A 15,698-nucleotide genomic window follows, 5' to 3' on the forward strand; every position below is an offset into this window, starting at 1 on the left:
AGAAATTGATTATTCAATATTAGATTGAATATAAATGGAAAATGTACAGTGGGAGTTTAAGAAGAAGAAGAAGGAAATTAGTTGTTGTGTTCAGGCCAACTGGCAGACATGTTTTTGGTGTGTTTATTTGTTTATTTCCTTGCTGCTTGACTCACCACGCCCTCGGGGTCCACCAGCAGCAGGTGTTTGGGGAGGCCACAGTGCATGCCTGTCAGGACGTACTGCCCCTGGTTGGTGGTGCTCTCCCGGACCAGGAAGTCTCCGTCTCTGACCAGCAGCTTCTCTGCGTCTCTCCTGCTCAGGCGGCTGTGGTACCAGGTCTCCCTGCGCAGCTGCTCCTCGTTGGGGGCCACGGGGGCTCTGCGGCGGGGGGGGCTGGGCCACTGATCCTCCAGGACCCCCGCACCTCCCCCTGCAGCTCCAACAGCTCCAACAGCTCCAACAGCTCCACCACAGGCCTCGTGGAGCTTCAGGGCGTCCTCGAAGGGCCCTGCAAGGACAACAATGTTTCACAAACACAAATGCCGTCACTCTACAGTATTTTTTTAAAATAAGAAGTGTGCTTATCTTTACTATATCTGTCTCTCAGGACTTACTCATGTCAAAGAGGTCTTTCTTTGGACTCTCGGGCACCCTGGACCCTCTGTATCCGTTGGCCAGTGATTCCAGGTTCTCCAGAGTCTGGGTGTTCACGTACTGATGCTCCTCGTAATCTCTGCTGCCTGGAGGCTGGCCGTCAGCACACAGGTAACCGTCTGATGTCAGACCTGAGGGGAAAAGGAGTCTTAAACACCCCATCTTTGACTTGGAGAAGTGTTTTTGTTTGTGTCATGTGCATCTTTAGATTTGTGCTGAACTTGTTTAGTGTTTTGGCGCCCTCTAGTGGTTGAAATCAAAACGTTATATGTCAGATGCTATTTTCTGTTTATTTTTAAACTCCATAAATTAGCCAAGACAATTAATCCAGGTGTGGCGCATGTATTGAAGAAGATGTGTATCGCTAATTGCATGATTAAGGATGAGTCAATCACAATAGGATTATTGTATGTCGCTTTGGATAAAAGCGTCAGCTAAATGCAATGCAATGTAATGTAACATGCCATCTTGCTTAGGATCTTGCCATTTTTATTTCTAACCCTGTATCATGATGCGTATTGTATCGTCAGATTCTTTCATAATTATAGATCAAATGAATGAAGCCACTCATGAGAAGGCAGTTTTTGTACCACGAGATCGACTTTATAATATGTGATACCCACACCAAAATAATCTTCTAAAAAATAAGCAAGAAAGCTCACAATAATTGTTTTTGCTACTGGGTGTTTATTGCAGTTTTTTCCACTAAACCTTGACCATTATATATTATGTATTATGTCAAAAGTCTTACAATTGTATTATAATCGTCAGGTTTATCTAATTGGACAGTTGACAATTGGTTGTTGTACTTATAGATAGATACATTGTTAATAAATTAAACTTGGCTATCTTCATTCTAATTGTATTATGACTTACCACTTCTGATTCAATTGGAGGATTAACTGTCATAATTATCCAAATGTAATTCAGGGAATCTTGATCCTATGAAAGATGATTAAACCTCAAAGTACTTTATCAGATTAATAATCCTAAAAATAATGTTATCAGGGTGATTTTAAAAGGATCCAAATACTGGTCCTGTGTTTGTGTGAGAAGGTCAGTGAGTTTTATTCAGGGCACAACGTTCAGTGATGACTGGGACGTGCACTAGAGTAAACATTTTCTGTGAGAGAAGTACACATCATCATGTTTATTTCCAGATGTTGTACCTGTGCATCACCACAGGGGGTCTCACCTGAGCTGCTGGTGGTCTCCGTGTCCCAGTGCAGCTCATAGCACAGCTGCCCGGGGGGGTAAGAGGTCTGGTCCCTCCTGGCTGGTGAGCCCATCTGCAAACACACACCAGAAACACACCCTAAATTAGTGATGTTACGTACACTAACGATCCGATTCTTTTGAACGGCTCTTTGGTACGAACGAAGGGAACCGAGTTGTACTTGGTGAGAGCCGTTCTTTTTAACATTGGTTCACTACCTGCCATAAATCCACTCGCCTTTACGTGAACAGTGAAACAGCTGGATTTTGCTCCCCAAGCGAATCCCGTGAAGACCCCCCCTACTTTTCGGGTGAAAAAATGAGCCAAACGCGAACAAACAGCAGCATTTGGATGCACTTAAAAAAAACATAGGCAATGATAAAGCGGAGTGCAACATTTTTAAAGCCAAAATATAATTTAAAGCAGGGTCAAGAAATCATCTCCACCGCCACTTAAAATAAAAACGGCTCTTTTGAACGGCTCTTTTGAACGGCTCCCTTCAAAGAGCCGTATTTTCCATCACTACCCTAAATACATTTGTTTCTCTTTACCTGCTGCATGCACAACTCTCTCATCTCTTGACCCCCACATAATGTAGTTTTGAAGCACTCTCCTTGAAACATTAGCCACAGCATGTCACCATATTTTGCCGGCAGAGAGCGATGATTTCTCTCACGCTGGGCAACGCGAGGCTTTTTATGTAATCACATCTATCTTCGGCAATTACGGTCCAGGCAGGAAGACAGCGAGGGAGTTTATTGTCTTGCTCCTGCTGTTTAAATCCATGTAAACAGAGGGCAAAGAAGTACTCTGATTTCCAAATAGGGATACTAAATTGTAAAATGAATCTGTTACAAGTAAAAGCCCTGTATCCAAAGAGTATTGACATCAAGTTAAAGTACCGATAATTATGCCTTAAGGTCCATTTCAGAACCATATCTGAAACTACTGGATTATGATCAGAGGCTAAATAAGTATTCAGATCCTTTACTTAAATAAAAGTAGCAATACATTCATGTCAAAATACTCCATTATGAGTAAAAGTACAGTATTATTATCAAGAGAAAATGTACTATTTCTGCAGAAAAATGTCCTCCACATGTGATATATTATTATATATGTGACATTATTAGATTGTTAACATGGTTGCATCAAGCAGCATGTTACTGTTGTACACAAGCATAGTTTTATTATTGTATAGTTTTACTTTTTCCACCTTAAACTTAAACAGTTAATCCAGTAGTTTAATTTTGGATTATGTTAAAAGTTTATCACATGTTTTTCAATGCAAAATCTGAAAAGTAACTATTATAATACATGTAGAGTTCAATTACATGAATTCCCTTTTAAATATAGTGGAGTAAAGTATTAGGTACTGTAGCATTAAATGGAAATACTCAAGTAAAGTACTAAAGTATTTCTAAAATGTATGAGTAAATATACTTTGTTACCTTCCACCCCTGCATGTACATTAAACAGCAGAAGGAGCAGGAAAACATCAGTCACCAGTTTTTGACGGAGATATCAAAGAGCTTGTATCAGATGAAGCTTGGTCTTGCACTGCTTGAGGATCACCAGATGTAGCTGTGATTTAATCTGTGGTAACATTAGTGCATCCAGAACCTGACCTGACCTAATGTTGTTTCTGAAGCCCTGCCTGGTGTTCCTCACCTGTGCTGCGGTCTTGCTCTGAGGCTGTGTGTGGATGTGACCCAGCAGAGATCCACTGGACCGCAGCCTGGAGTCCACCACCCCCCCGACGGGAGGCTCCTTCCCTGGGATGCTGTTGTAGTAGTTGTGCTCAGATGAGTCCTCCTCCTCCGCCCACACCGGCTCCTCCGTCCTTACAGACCTGAAGAAGGTCACGCGTGTAAAACATACATTTCTATCAATCAATCAAATGCTATTTATATAGCCCAATATCACAAATTACACCTTTGTCCCAGTGGGCTTTACAGACTGTACAGCATACAAGGAAAACCTCCCAGGGTTGAAAGACATGCAATAAATGTTGTAACAGAATAAACAAGGTAAGAAATGACACCATAGACAATCCAAATGACAAATGAATGATTATTGTTTCTGCACAAGTGATACCACAGCTTCTATAAAAAAAACGTATTTTTTAAGGAACAGCCTCTCAAGCACGGTACCAAACTGTTGGAGTAGAGGCTCTTTGACAGGAAGTGAAACAATATTAGATTAGTTTTTAAAAGAAGACCCCATAGACAAGCTTTTATATGATTGATTTGGTTAAAGAGATAGTTATTTTCTGGGGGGGGAGGGGATTGTACTGTTTTTACCACTTTCCCAGAATCAAAAACGAACAAATGCTTTGGGAATGGCTTTTTTCTTTATTTTTTGTTGTCTGAAATTATGTAAAACAGCACTATTAAGCTATCTTTGCTCATCATCATCTCTATGGGATCAAATTACATAACTATTAGCATATTGGCATTCAGGAAATTAGCCAAATGTATCAAGTAAACTAAGGGGGCTGGGCTTTTAACGGTCTCTGACTTTGAAAACCCCTGATCCAAACAATAATGTTGATTATTTATTATTATTGTATTAATAGTCTTTAAGAACAGCCATCTGGGTTCTGAAATGGATTGAGTCCGATCAGATGACATCCCCACATCCTGAAGTGTTTCTATATAAATCTGTTGGATATAAATAGATCCTCAGAGCTGCTGTTGGCGGCAGGAAGACATTCATCTGAAACCACAATAGAAAACACTAACAGTCTGAACTCCCTCCTCTCTCTGCAGTGACATCCTCCACACCTCAGGGTTCATCTGTGAGGATCAATAGTATCGGATGGATTTTGAGGAAAAACAGGAACAAACTATCATTGTTTACTTATGATAAATAACAAGGGAATCTGTTATACAGGACTTCAGATTTTTGAGGTGGAAACAGTTTTTTTATTGAATAAGTTAGATGATTCATAGTGCCGATCCATCTTCACGTCCTCTCGGTATTAGTGACTGGAAGTACGGCTCCCTTCAAAAGCCGCGTTCACACCGGAGTACTTTTCCCACTTTAGTTCCGATATAGTTCCGGATCTTTTTGGTGTGAACGCGACAAAATTAGTTCATGAGAACCTTTTTACCCCCTTTTCCGTCCCTGCTAGAGACCAGGGACTCTCATGCGGCTCTCTTGTGAGAAAAGAGCTATATTTCTGATTGGCTGGGCGGATTGCAAACCCCGTAAAACTCAAAAAAAGTGTTGTGAAGCCACTATTTTATTATCCTCGCATTAGCATTATTAGCATTAGCATTAGCCCAGCGCAGAAACGCAGAGAGACTAACTTATGGCAACACAAAATAAAACATGGGAGCGGTGGGGATGAGGAGGTGTCGGCGTTCTGGCGATTTACTCGGAAGGCCATTGCCCAACAACCGGGGACTTCCGGCCGGGGATTTTGGGCGGCAGTATACGCCGTGAAGTTGTTTGCGGCCTGCCAGTAAACCCAAAGCAGAAGAAGAAGAAGTGACGTCAGCGGCTTCATTTGCCTAATCCACCCCCAGGGACTTATTCCGGTGTGAACGCGATCTGTACTTAGTTCATCAGAACTAAAGAGTTCTGATGAACTAAGTTCTCATGAACCTTTGTGGGAAAAGTACTGCGGTGTGAATGCGCCTAAAGAGTCGTAATGCCGTTTTTTTTTAAGGGGGCGGGGTTACTAGGTTTTTCTGCGAAATAATCACCAGGATAATGATTGACTGTATTGCCAGAAATCTACTTTCACTCACAGAAAATGTATAACTTGCTACATCTCTCAGCAGCCAAACTACTACTAGAGCAGCATGCGTTATGCCATCGTCTATACGGCAAGTTTGCATTCAGGAAAGAAAGTTCCTTTAAAGGCGAGTGGATTTATAGCAGGCAGTGAACCAACGATAAAAAGAACGGCTCTCACCAAGTAGGACGATCCCAAAATAATCGGATCGTTCGCGAATGTCACATCACTACGGGGTATTCAATCTTCTTAAAATAACTCGACTTTTATACTTTTAATGGACATTTGCATACAAACAATTTAAACAATTATTTTGTTGTCGAAATTATATTACTTCAGTACTCTAATAGTAGTCTATGCAATTAAGTTATTTCTGAGCACTTATTTGTTTAAGAATTCAATGATATATCTGTCTTTACCATCCTGTTACCTTGTGTTAATCTGTACTGTCCTGTTTGTCACTCCCACTCTGTTGCTGCTCTAACTCCTGAATTTCCCCACGTGGATGAACAAAGGTCCATCTTATCTTATGTTATTTCACAACTTTGGAGGACAGTGCCTCCAAAAAAAAGGCTTTTCATCATTTCATAGAGGTCATGGTGTGTCTGGGCGGCACGTTACCTCTCCATAGACATCATGGTTTTGGGAGGACTGTGGAGGTAATGTTTGAACTGCAGCTCGAAGGCCTGGCCGATGGTGCTGATGACACTCTCAGCTAAACCGTCCGAGCACTCCAGGATGTGACACGCTGGAGGAGACAAAACAAGAGGTCACGTTTTCTTTTAATGTGGTTATGAAACAGGCAGGGAAGCTGACGGAGAAGCCTTCCAGGACATACCTCTCTGGTTCACTGGGTCTTTGGCCACATACGCAACATAATCAGGCGTGTCCTGCAAGAGAAAGGAGAATACATTCAATTAGATGTATATAATGAAAGCCCTCATTGATTCCTATGGTCATGGGATTGGAAACCAGTCAAATGGAATCCAGTCAGATATGTGCAGCCTGCCTAAAATGTCCAACAACAACGTAAAGGAGAGCTGGGAGTGAAACGCTGCACTCACTGTGTCTCCTCCTGAGGCGAAGGAGATGGACTGCATGGGATGGTGCGCTATCACCTGGGAGAGAAAAGGGATAACGGATTTTCAAATATTCTACTTTGACATGTCATTGTTAAAAAATGGGGATACAAAAACACATTGAAAGGAACAATAGTGATGCCAAAATAAAAAATAGTTTCAATAAAGTACAGACCAAGGACCAAATGATTTAGGTTAGGAAGACTTGCCAATACACTAAGACTTTTTAAGTTTTGTGTAAAAACATGCAATTATTATTTTCCAAATGTTGGTTTTTAGAAATGAGGAAATGCTTCTGAACATCATGTAAACATTGAAATTCTTCCGGAGCAAGGTTTAGTTGATAATTTCATGAGTCTAAGCATTCATTTAGCACAACTTTAACACCTATTATTAACGAAACAGAGTCAAATGTGTGACTGTTTCAAGTATTCAGGATTCAGGGTTAGGGTTAGTAGCCTTATTTGTATAATTCTGAAAGAAAGCCATTTATTCAGGATATTAGGGTGAATATATCAGTATACTCACACTAGTTATATCATCATACCTGTCGTGTGGTAGGGATTAGCAGACCGAGGCCATCTATGCAAATATTGACTGCAATACTCATGCCGGCAAATCGCAGGTTACTCTTCCCCATCACAGTCTGGAGAGCTTTGTTCGTGGTCTACATGAGGAATTTCCAAAAAAGAATACAGTGTAAATGATATTGCATAAGAATCAGTTACTGATAGAGAGTTTTAAGTGTCTTAAGACCACAGCAGTATCTTAAACCCATCTAGTTCTAGCATAAATTAAACAATTTAGTATTTAGTTAGTATAGTATAATAAAACGTGGAGAATACGATTAAAGTTTACTAATAACCTTCTTCCTCCATGCTCCTTTTCCGCCTGGCACAGTGTCACACAGCCTGTTGATGGCCTCCCTAATTAGGGAATGAAGAGAGGTCAAAGGTTAGACTATAGTGGGAGACACTGACTACTAAACTAATAGCTAGAAGGACACTACAAATAACAAATCAGCTGTATCTTGTTAACTGTACACCCAAATATTAACAATCCAGTGACAACAATGTGAGGAGTACAACTGATATGTATTGCTTTAAATGTTCTGTTCTTTTTCAGGTTCATATTAGTATTTTGCCCCTCTACTGTGATATGTTTACAGCACCTCTTTCACCCTCTGTCTGAAACCAGAGCCCAGTCTGCTCTTATCGGTTATGTGGTCGGCTCTGTTGTGTTTGGTCAACCGTTTAGAGATGTCCCGCCCCTTAGCCTATCACGTGCAATCGGTTGAAGCACTAGCCAATAGAAGTAGGAGTGTTACATGTTCAGGAAGTAAATAAAGGAATCCAATGGAGGCATTTCAGGCAGGTCACATATAGGAGAGATATGTAATGTTTGCAGACCATTTACATGCACACAAACCCATGTAACACACCACAGGAAAGGGAAAACCCCAACAAGCGTATAGGGCCTCTTTAAAACATTGTTCAGTCTACGAGAAACTTGTGCAACACAAAAATGATAAATCCTGAGGTTAAACATGAACAGAAGCTGTGTGTTCCTCCCTCGGGCTAAGGTCACAGATCACAGACCCAACACAGTTCAAAGGTCAGGAAAAAGGTCTGTTCAGAAGCACTAAACTTATTACCACCAGCCGTCATTCAAAGTGGTTGTTTATCAAACTCCTGTTGAATTAGCGAAGAAGAAACACTATAATTTGAGGCAAATATAAAATGTCTAGAGCCTTCTACCGATTCTTTATGGCTTCATAACTCACATTTATTTGCCACAGTGCAATTCTCTCGGCAGATTTGTTTACAACTTTGCAGTGAAGCTGCTATAACTCCTGGGATGGCCGTCTAATGGGTGTTTAAAGCCTCTGTCCCCCGTGTGTCTGATGGCGGTCGGGAGGCATAATGTGGATTTGAAGCTGGAGCTCGCTGCCAGGGGACAGAGAGGACAGCAGTCAAGAACCCAGCTGCCCCTATCAAGTGGCTCGTAAATATTTAAAAAGCAGCATACCGGGCCCCATCTCCAGTAAAGGTCTTCTCAGGGATTTTTGAAAACACCACAATGACTCATGCTGATGAGAGGGCAAAGGCAGGAGGAGGAGAGGGATGGGCTGTTGTTGTTTTTGTCTGCAGACTCGTTATCTTCCCTGCCATAAAATGCCAGGCCTCATTATCACTGGTGTTGCTGTTTAACACCCGGACACAGAGGGCACTGTTGGGAAAACGCACCTTCCTCAATCTGAAGGGCATTTGTGAAATTCTGACACATACTGAATGTGTTGTTGTGGTTTTCAAGGACAAAATGAACTTGTACAAATCAGCTAGGCGAGAAAAAGGAAAGGCTTTGTTTCTAAAATGCTGCTTATTAATTGCACACAGCAAAAAATAACTTATAGCAAATGATGTTACTAATGTTAAAAATGTGTTAGATCACTTAGACAAATCAATCATTGATTTTTAGCCGTGTGGGACAGATGGCCCGTCCCATGCTCCCTAAGGAATCAGAAACTGCGTGTCGTTAGCATCTCTGCACAATTTGGAAGTCTGTTTTAAAGCTGCCATTCATACATGTCCTTTCACATCCTGTGGTGTTATAAATGTTTTGGTGTTTTGGAGTTCCCTCCAGAGGGAGTTTCTCTCCCACACTCCCCCCCTGCCTGAAACGCCTCCATTGGACTCCTTTGTTTACTTCCGTAACACTATGTAACACTTGCACTTCTATTGGATAGCCCTCAAACACATTGTACGTGATAAGCTAAGGGGCGGGACATCTCTAAGCGGTTGACCAATCACAACAGAGCCGGCCAGATAACCAATCAGAGCAGACTGGGCTCTGGTTTCAGACAGAGGGTGAAAAGAGGTGCTGCAGCACAGGCAGTATGAGAACAATAAAGAGCTTTTTGAACATTAAAGCATGGAAACATGTCACAGGAGAGACACTACATACTGATCTGAACCTGAAGATGTGCATAATAGGGCCCAATCATGACTACACTATAAAACTTGGTCTAATGCTCAGTATGGTTTCTCACTTTGCTAATGTTTATTTTGTTGTTTTGTTTTTTAACTCTCCTCCTCCCCTCTTCCCCTCCTCCTCAGTAAGTTTCAACCACAGAAATGATCCAGCAGGGTGCATTCGTGGGGGGGCCGCTGCAGCTTTCCACAGTCATTAGTAAACATCATCAATAATAGATCTCCATCTCCATCACTCTGTCTTCTGCAGCCTCCTCCCCCTGCACTTAAGCCTTGGCTGCACGGCAGGCTCCGATTACTGCCCATCGATTGTGAAGGAGAGAGAGGAGGGAGAGAGACGGAGAGGCAGTGCACTCCTCCCATGAGGCAGAGGATTGCAAAGAGCCCGGCTTTTATAACAATAACATCACATGCAGGGCATAACAACACGACACCGTCACACTGAGACCCTGAGGCCTAGTTTTATACATACATGTATCGTCAGTGAGCACATATAGAGTGGATCTATTTGTCTCCATGGGACACACAACACTACATTGCTGCCATTGCAGAAAACCTTGTGACCTTTGTTTTTGATTTTTTTGATTGCATTGGCATTTCACTTTCACTGCACCATCTTGGAAATATTTTTGAGTGACCTTGTAGGATTTCAATATTGTGTTAATGAAACACAGCATTTCTCCACAATTCCTCTTGCTCTTACTTCAAGAAAGTGCTGACACTCCATCGTTAGCGTCAGTGTAATGTAATAACATAGTGGCTGATACTTCAGTTGACGCTATACATCTTGGATCAGAGTGTCCTGACTCATCATTACCAATAGTGAGGGTTAACAGCGTACCTTGTCACCTGCGTCCGCGTGTTGAAGTCCAGGGCGCGCATTGACTTCAGCACTTCAATACAGCCCATGTACTGCAAAAAGTAACAAACACAAACATTTAAACGAAATGTATGAATAAGCATAGTAAATATATGATATGTATATGATCAAATATACCAACTATAACATGTAGACTATAGCAAGTGTTGCATTTGGAGGCAAATTGATCAAAACAGCATTTCATTGCATTACAAATCTCCTTTCAAAGACATTTCCGCAGTATTACTCTATTAGTAAATGGACTGTACTTATATAGCGCTTTATCCAGTCTTTAAGACCCCTCAAAGCGCTTTTACATACTACATGTCGTTCACCCATTCATACAGAGCAGTGTACCTTACTCTAGGACCTAAGATTCACACACATTCACACACCGTTGGCCATGCCATCGGGAGCAACTCAGGGTTAAGTATCTTGCCCAAGGATACATCGACATGTTGACTGCATGGGCTGGGATCGAACCCACAACCTTCTGGTTGAAAGACGACCACACTCCCTCACAGCCACAGTCGCCCTTTTAGTACGCATGACTATGCCCAACAATGCCTCATAATCTAACTCATATCCACATAGAGGCCATTACAGAGGACTCTGTGAGGAGCAGCAGCTGAGCAGCGTCCTAATGGCTGTCAAGTTGGGGTGCTAACAGCACCTTGACTAGATTAGCAGCACTAAAAGCTCCACATCAAACACAACCTGCAGCTTCTGAAGCCTCTGGGGGGGAGGCTGAGGGATGGGAGTGTTTTCAGTGGACTCAATCAATGCATGATAAGATGTCTTGGACTTAAATTAAAAAGTAGTTTGCATATGTGATGTTTACATGACAAGATGGAGGGTGAGCAACATGTATGACTTTGCATTTCTATTTCAGATTACCTGCCGTTTTCATGAAATATCTATACAGAAGAAAATACATTTCCAGGAACTGATTAAAACTAACTTTCTGACTATGGCCTATAGTGTCTTCATTAATATCAAACAAAACATAAAGCACATCAAATGAATCACACTATTATTGTTGTCATTAGTTATTAGTGACTCCTTATTCTATGTATCACCTGTTTGAGAACATATTTTATTATCTTTTTCATTCTAATAACTTGTGTTGATATTCACTTAGTTTTTTCCATTTTGTTCATTTCATTCAATGTTGTTGATAATTGTAAAAGTGCTAAGGCTAACGCATGCCATGCCAATAAATCCTATTGAATTGAAATCTTGAATTGATTTATAAACTCTTGGTGAAGCTAATTTGGTGATACATAATTGACATCCTCTCTAACCGTACTTTGGCTCAGTCACTCCCGTATTTAGTGCAGTTTCCAGGATTGTTAGTGACAGCAACAGACAGAACACGGCAGCCATAAAAAACAAACACAGAGAGAGAGAGAGAGAGAGAGAGAGAGAGAGAGAGAGAGAGGGCGAGGGCGAGGGAGAGGGCGAGAGAACAACCTTTGAGCCAGAGAGCTTAAAGCGCTTTTTAACAAGATTTGTAGACGAGGGGAAGTCTTCCATCAGTAAATTAACTATTTTTTTCCCCCTCCCTTCTCTTTGCCAATGCCTCCATTGTCACACACATCTGCTGATGAAACACATCCCTTCTTCTATCACCCTATCTGCTCGCGCTTCCTTTGGGCCAATTCTCCTGGACACTACTCCTTTTGCCACAGGGACACCGCGAGAAGCATTCCTCGGAAATCTAATAACACTAGCATCCCCGTTCAAAAACTTTGGCGAAGCACGTACGTTGTGTTACAATGAATGGGTGCATGATGGACGGATGAGGACAGCTGGACGTATCTGGATAGTGTAGATGGTGAATGATTAGATTGTGTTCAGTACATGCACGCCTGTTTGGTTTGTATCTCATGTTGCCAAAGGACATTTCAGAGCAACAACATGTACTCGTTGCACCATGAAAGGACCAAAACATTACCATGCAGAATAAATGGGCTGGTAAATATTGTGCACCAGATTGTGACAGAACAGCATAAAAAGATAGCAGTCGGTTTTTATAGCTCTCCTGATGATAGCTGGCAGCTGCAGCGCTTTGTGTGCTGCAGTATCCTGGCTGTCAGAGATGGCAGATGCAGGCCAGACCCAGAGCATGACACGCCGTGTGAACAAAGACACGGTGCAGAGGAGAAAACCAATACTAAGAATCATATTTGTGTCTTTCCCAGCAGAGCAGTGACTGTGTGTCAGGGAGAACAGAAATAGAGGAGGGGGAGCTGTGTGCTATGGTAGCTATGTTGCTTAAAAAAAGGCACAGTGCAGCAGAAATCCACTGTCACTTTGACACTAATGCATACAGCAAGTGCTCCTCGCTGCATAGAGTGCACGTTTAACATTCCAGCTGCTGTGAAATGCAACAAAGACTACAACACCCCTGTTGTGCAATACTACTTATGTGCAATACTGTATATATAAACCCTAAATAGCTTTGCAAAATATACTTACACCTTGTATACTTTCACCAGGCTGCTATATCTCAAAACTGTTACTGGATGTGTATTTTCTAAACTGTAAATTGTGTAATTTCTACTTTTTATCTGAAATATGTTAATGCATGCTTCTTAATTAGGCTATCTTTGACTCTTTACTTGCCGTTACAAATTTGCATTTCCTCTCTTTGGGACGAATAAAAGCGTTCTGATTCTGATCTCAATCATTAGCTTACACACAGTGAGAAACATTGACTTGAATTAAATGTATTATGTCAACAGATTTCACACAACTGTATTAGTTTAGTTGAAAGCAATGATATTAAGTTTAAGTAAAAAATAGTATGTATAACTTAGTATTATACTATTAAACTTAATATATGTGACATTTGTTGACCTCATACATTTATTTATAGTCAACGTTTGAGTTTTCAGTGCAGGTCAGTAGTCACATCACATTATTGTGGCGCCCCTTTAACAATAACCTGTCTGCAAATCAACTGAGATATCAATCACACATAAAGCAGCACTTGTTATGAATCTAGGAAAGCCCTGAAGAGAGGCCCCCCCCCATCCCCATCCCCATCCACATCACATGATGCAAATGACTGTGACTTAATGTAATTGAATATACGAATGAATGGTGCCTGTATAATGGCATTAGAAAGCGTGCTTCAGTCCCAGACTGGGCTAATCAAGAGTCATGTCATTAGTTTTGAGGAGAGGGGGAAGAGCAGGGTAAAGAGGGGTGGAGGTGAACAGGCGGCGGGCACGGGGGGGGGGGAGATCATTGACATTGACATCAAGCAGCCTGCCTGGGATGGTAACCCTTTGTAAACACATTTCATGTTCACACAGATAGAGATATCTCTTCATATCCCTTCTACTCTCTAGTGGGACAACCAACTATTTCTTTTTGCAGCCTGGTTCAGTTTCATGATAGCAAAAAAAATTTAAAAACATAATCCAAGCTTACTCAAATAATTGTACTACAGTAAACATTGGGATTCACAATGCACACGGATTGTAAATAACATTTAATGGTTAACATAGGCTCCTATAAATGTAAACAATCCAGAAACCGCACAAAGACCACTATCCACATAAAACATACGTTAGATCCACTTTCTGCCGTAAAATAATGCTCCTCACTACAGTCTGTGCACATCATTCCAAGGTGTATCTTCCCCGCCCTGACGCAGTCTCTACCAAGCCATCTATCTGGATTATGTATTCCCCAGCCCCTCGCCACATGTGCTGCATAACAAGCTGCCGGCACTGAGGTGTCCTTTTGTTTCACACACAGATAGAGACACCTTTAAAGGACTCATTAATATTGTCCACTGATTCCTATGAGCAGTTATGTATGTATGAATGTGTATGTATATATAAATACATATGTGTATGTGTGTAATGACAAAGCTGTTACTCTGGTTATTACCTTGGAAGGGGAAATAGTATTGGTTTTATTTGTAAATTGTCTATGTGTTGGGTTTGTGAAGCACTTTGAGTTACCTTTGTGTATGAAAGGTATGTAAATTAAGTTTGATTTGATTATATGTAAGCAGCAGAGAAATAAAATATGTTGTTTTTAGATGTACAACAATTTAAGTGGATGTGCATGCATAAAAAACAACATATGACCTACCCTGACTATATATGAGGCCCCTGGTCCTGCAATGGTGTTGTCAGCATGCAGCCAGCCCTGGGTGGGTTTGTGGATGAAGTTTCCCTTCTGGGGGAAGTCCTCTCCCCCCAGCCACATGCCCTCCACCCTTGTCCGGCGGCTCATTCCTGACCTGGAGTTGCTGGAACCCCCGGGGCTCGCCATGGCCTCCATAGCCCCAAACCCGTGCCCCCCTGGACCGGCAGAGTGTGCAGCTGCCACCGCCCTCTGCCCCCGGATCGCCTGCAGGGAGCAGGGGGTGACACACACGGGGTCACAGGAGTTAAGCACCGCAGCGAGGCTGGCCACCGGGCCACTGGCGGAGGCCGCAACACTGCGCCTGTGTGGGGAGGAACTCTGTGAGGCTGTGGAAGGAGCCGCCTTCCCCGAGTCCTTGCTGGAGCTGGAGCTGGACGGGCTGCGGCTGAGCAGCGAGTTGGAGAACTTCCACTGGGGCATCCTGGGGATGAGCATGCAGAAGGTGGTGGTGGCCTCCTGATCCCCGTCCAGGCAAGGGGAGTCGGCCAGGGCTGCGGCCCCAGAGGAGGAGGAGGCTCTGGCACTGTGATCCAGGGGAGGCAGATGAGGCAGGGGGGGCAGAGGGAGGCTGGTGGCGGAGACGGAGACCATCGGTGTGGCCACAACTTTGCCGCTCATGGCTAAGCTGTGCATCAGGTCGCCGGAGGAGGAGGTCACAGACTCGTTGCGAAAGCGGCCATACTTTGGCTTAAGGAGCATGCCCGGAGGAGACGCCTGGAGCAGGAGCTGAGAGGATGCCAGAGGATGAGGGGGGAGGAGAGGGGAAGGGGGGGAAGGGAAGGGGGGGGAGAGGTGTATTGGAAGACGGGGAGAAAACTAGAGAAAAATCTTCCAGGTGGAGCCCTAAATCCTTGTCAACGGAATGCTGTCTGGTCCTCTCCCGTTCACACACACACACACACACACACACACACTGTCCCGGCCTCATGCCACTCTCCTCTCTGTCTGAGCTGGCCTGCTTCCTCTCACTGCCTTAGCTCTCTCTCTCTCTCTCTCTCTCTCT

At 42.8% G+C, this 15,698-nt stretch overlaps 1 protein-coding gene across 1 annotated transcript in view; it reads right to left on the reverse strand.

The window, feature by feature from the left end:
• The window catches only part of shc2 (SHC (Src homology 2 domain containing) transforming protein 2), a 16,984-nt gene extending 1,538 nt beyond the window's left edge, over positions 1-15,446 (reverse strand). Inside the window, exons 1-11 of the mRNA XM_010786825.1 lie at positions 14,639-15,446; positions 10,508-10,578; positions 7,542-7,602; positions 7,224-7,343; positions 6,662-6,715; positions 6,436-6,487; positions 6,219-6,345; positions 3,524-3,704; positions 1,832-1,925; positions 597-767; positions 156-490 (exon numbers count right to left, since the gene is read on the reverse strand). Coding sequence (XP_010785127.1) covers positions 156-490; positions 597-767; positions 1,832-1,925; positions 3,524-3,704; positions 6,219-6,345; positions 6,436-6,487; positions 6,662-6,715; positions 7,224-7,343; positions 7,542-7,602; positions 10,508-10,578; positions 14,639-15,394 — 2,022 coding nt within the window. The 5' untranslated portion in view covers positions 15,395-15,446. The remainder of the gene's footprint in view (positions 1-155; positions 491-596; positions 768-1,831; positions 1,926-3,523; positions 3,705-6,218; positions 6,346-6,435; positions 6,488-6,661; positions 6,716-7,223; positions 7,344-7,541; positions 7,603-10,507; positions 10,579-14,638) is intronic.
• Positions 15,447-15,698: the final 252 nt, after the last annotated feature.

Source organism: Notothenia coriiceps, unplaced genomic scaffold (assembly GCF_000735185.1).
Source record: "Notothenia coriiceps isolate Sejong01 unplaced genomic scaffold, NC01 NC01_scaffold00029610, whole genome shotgun sequence".
NCBI classification, from domain to species: Eukaryota; Metazoa; Chordata; class Actinopteri; order Perciformes; family Nototheniidae; genus Notothenia; species Notothenia coriiceps.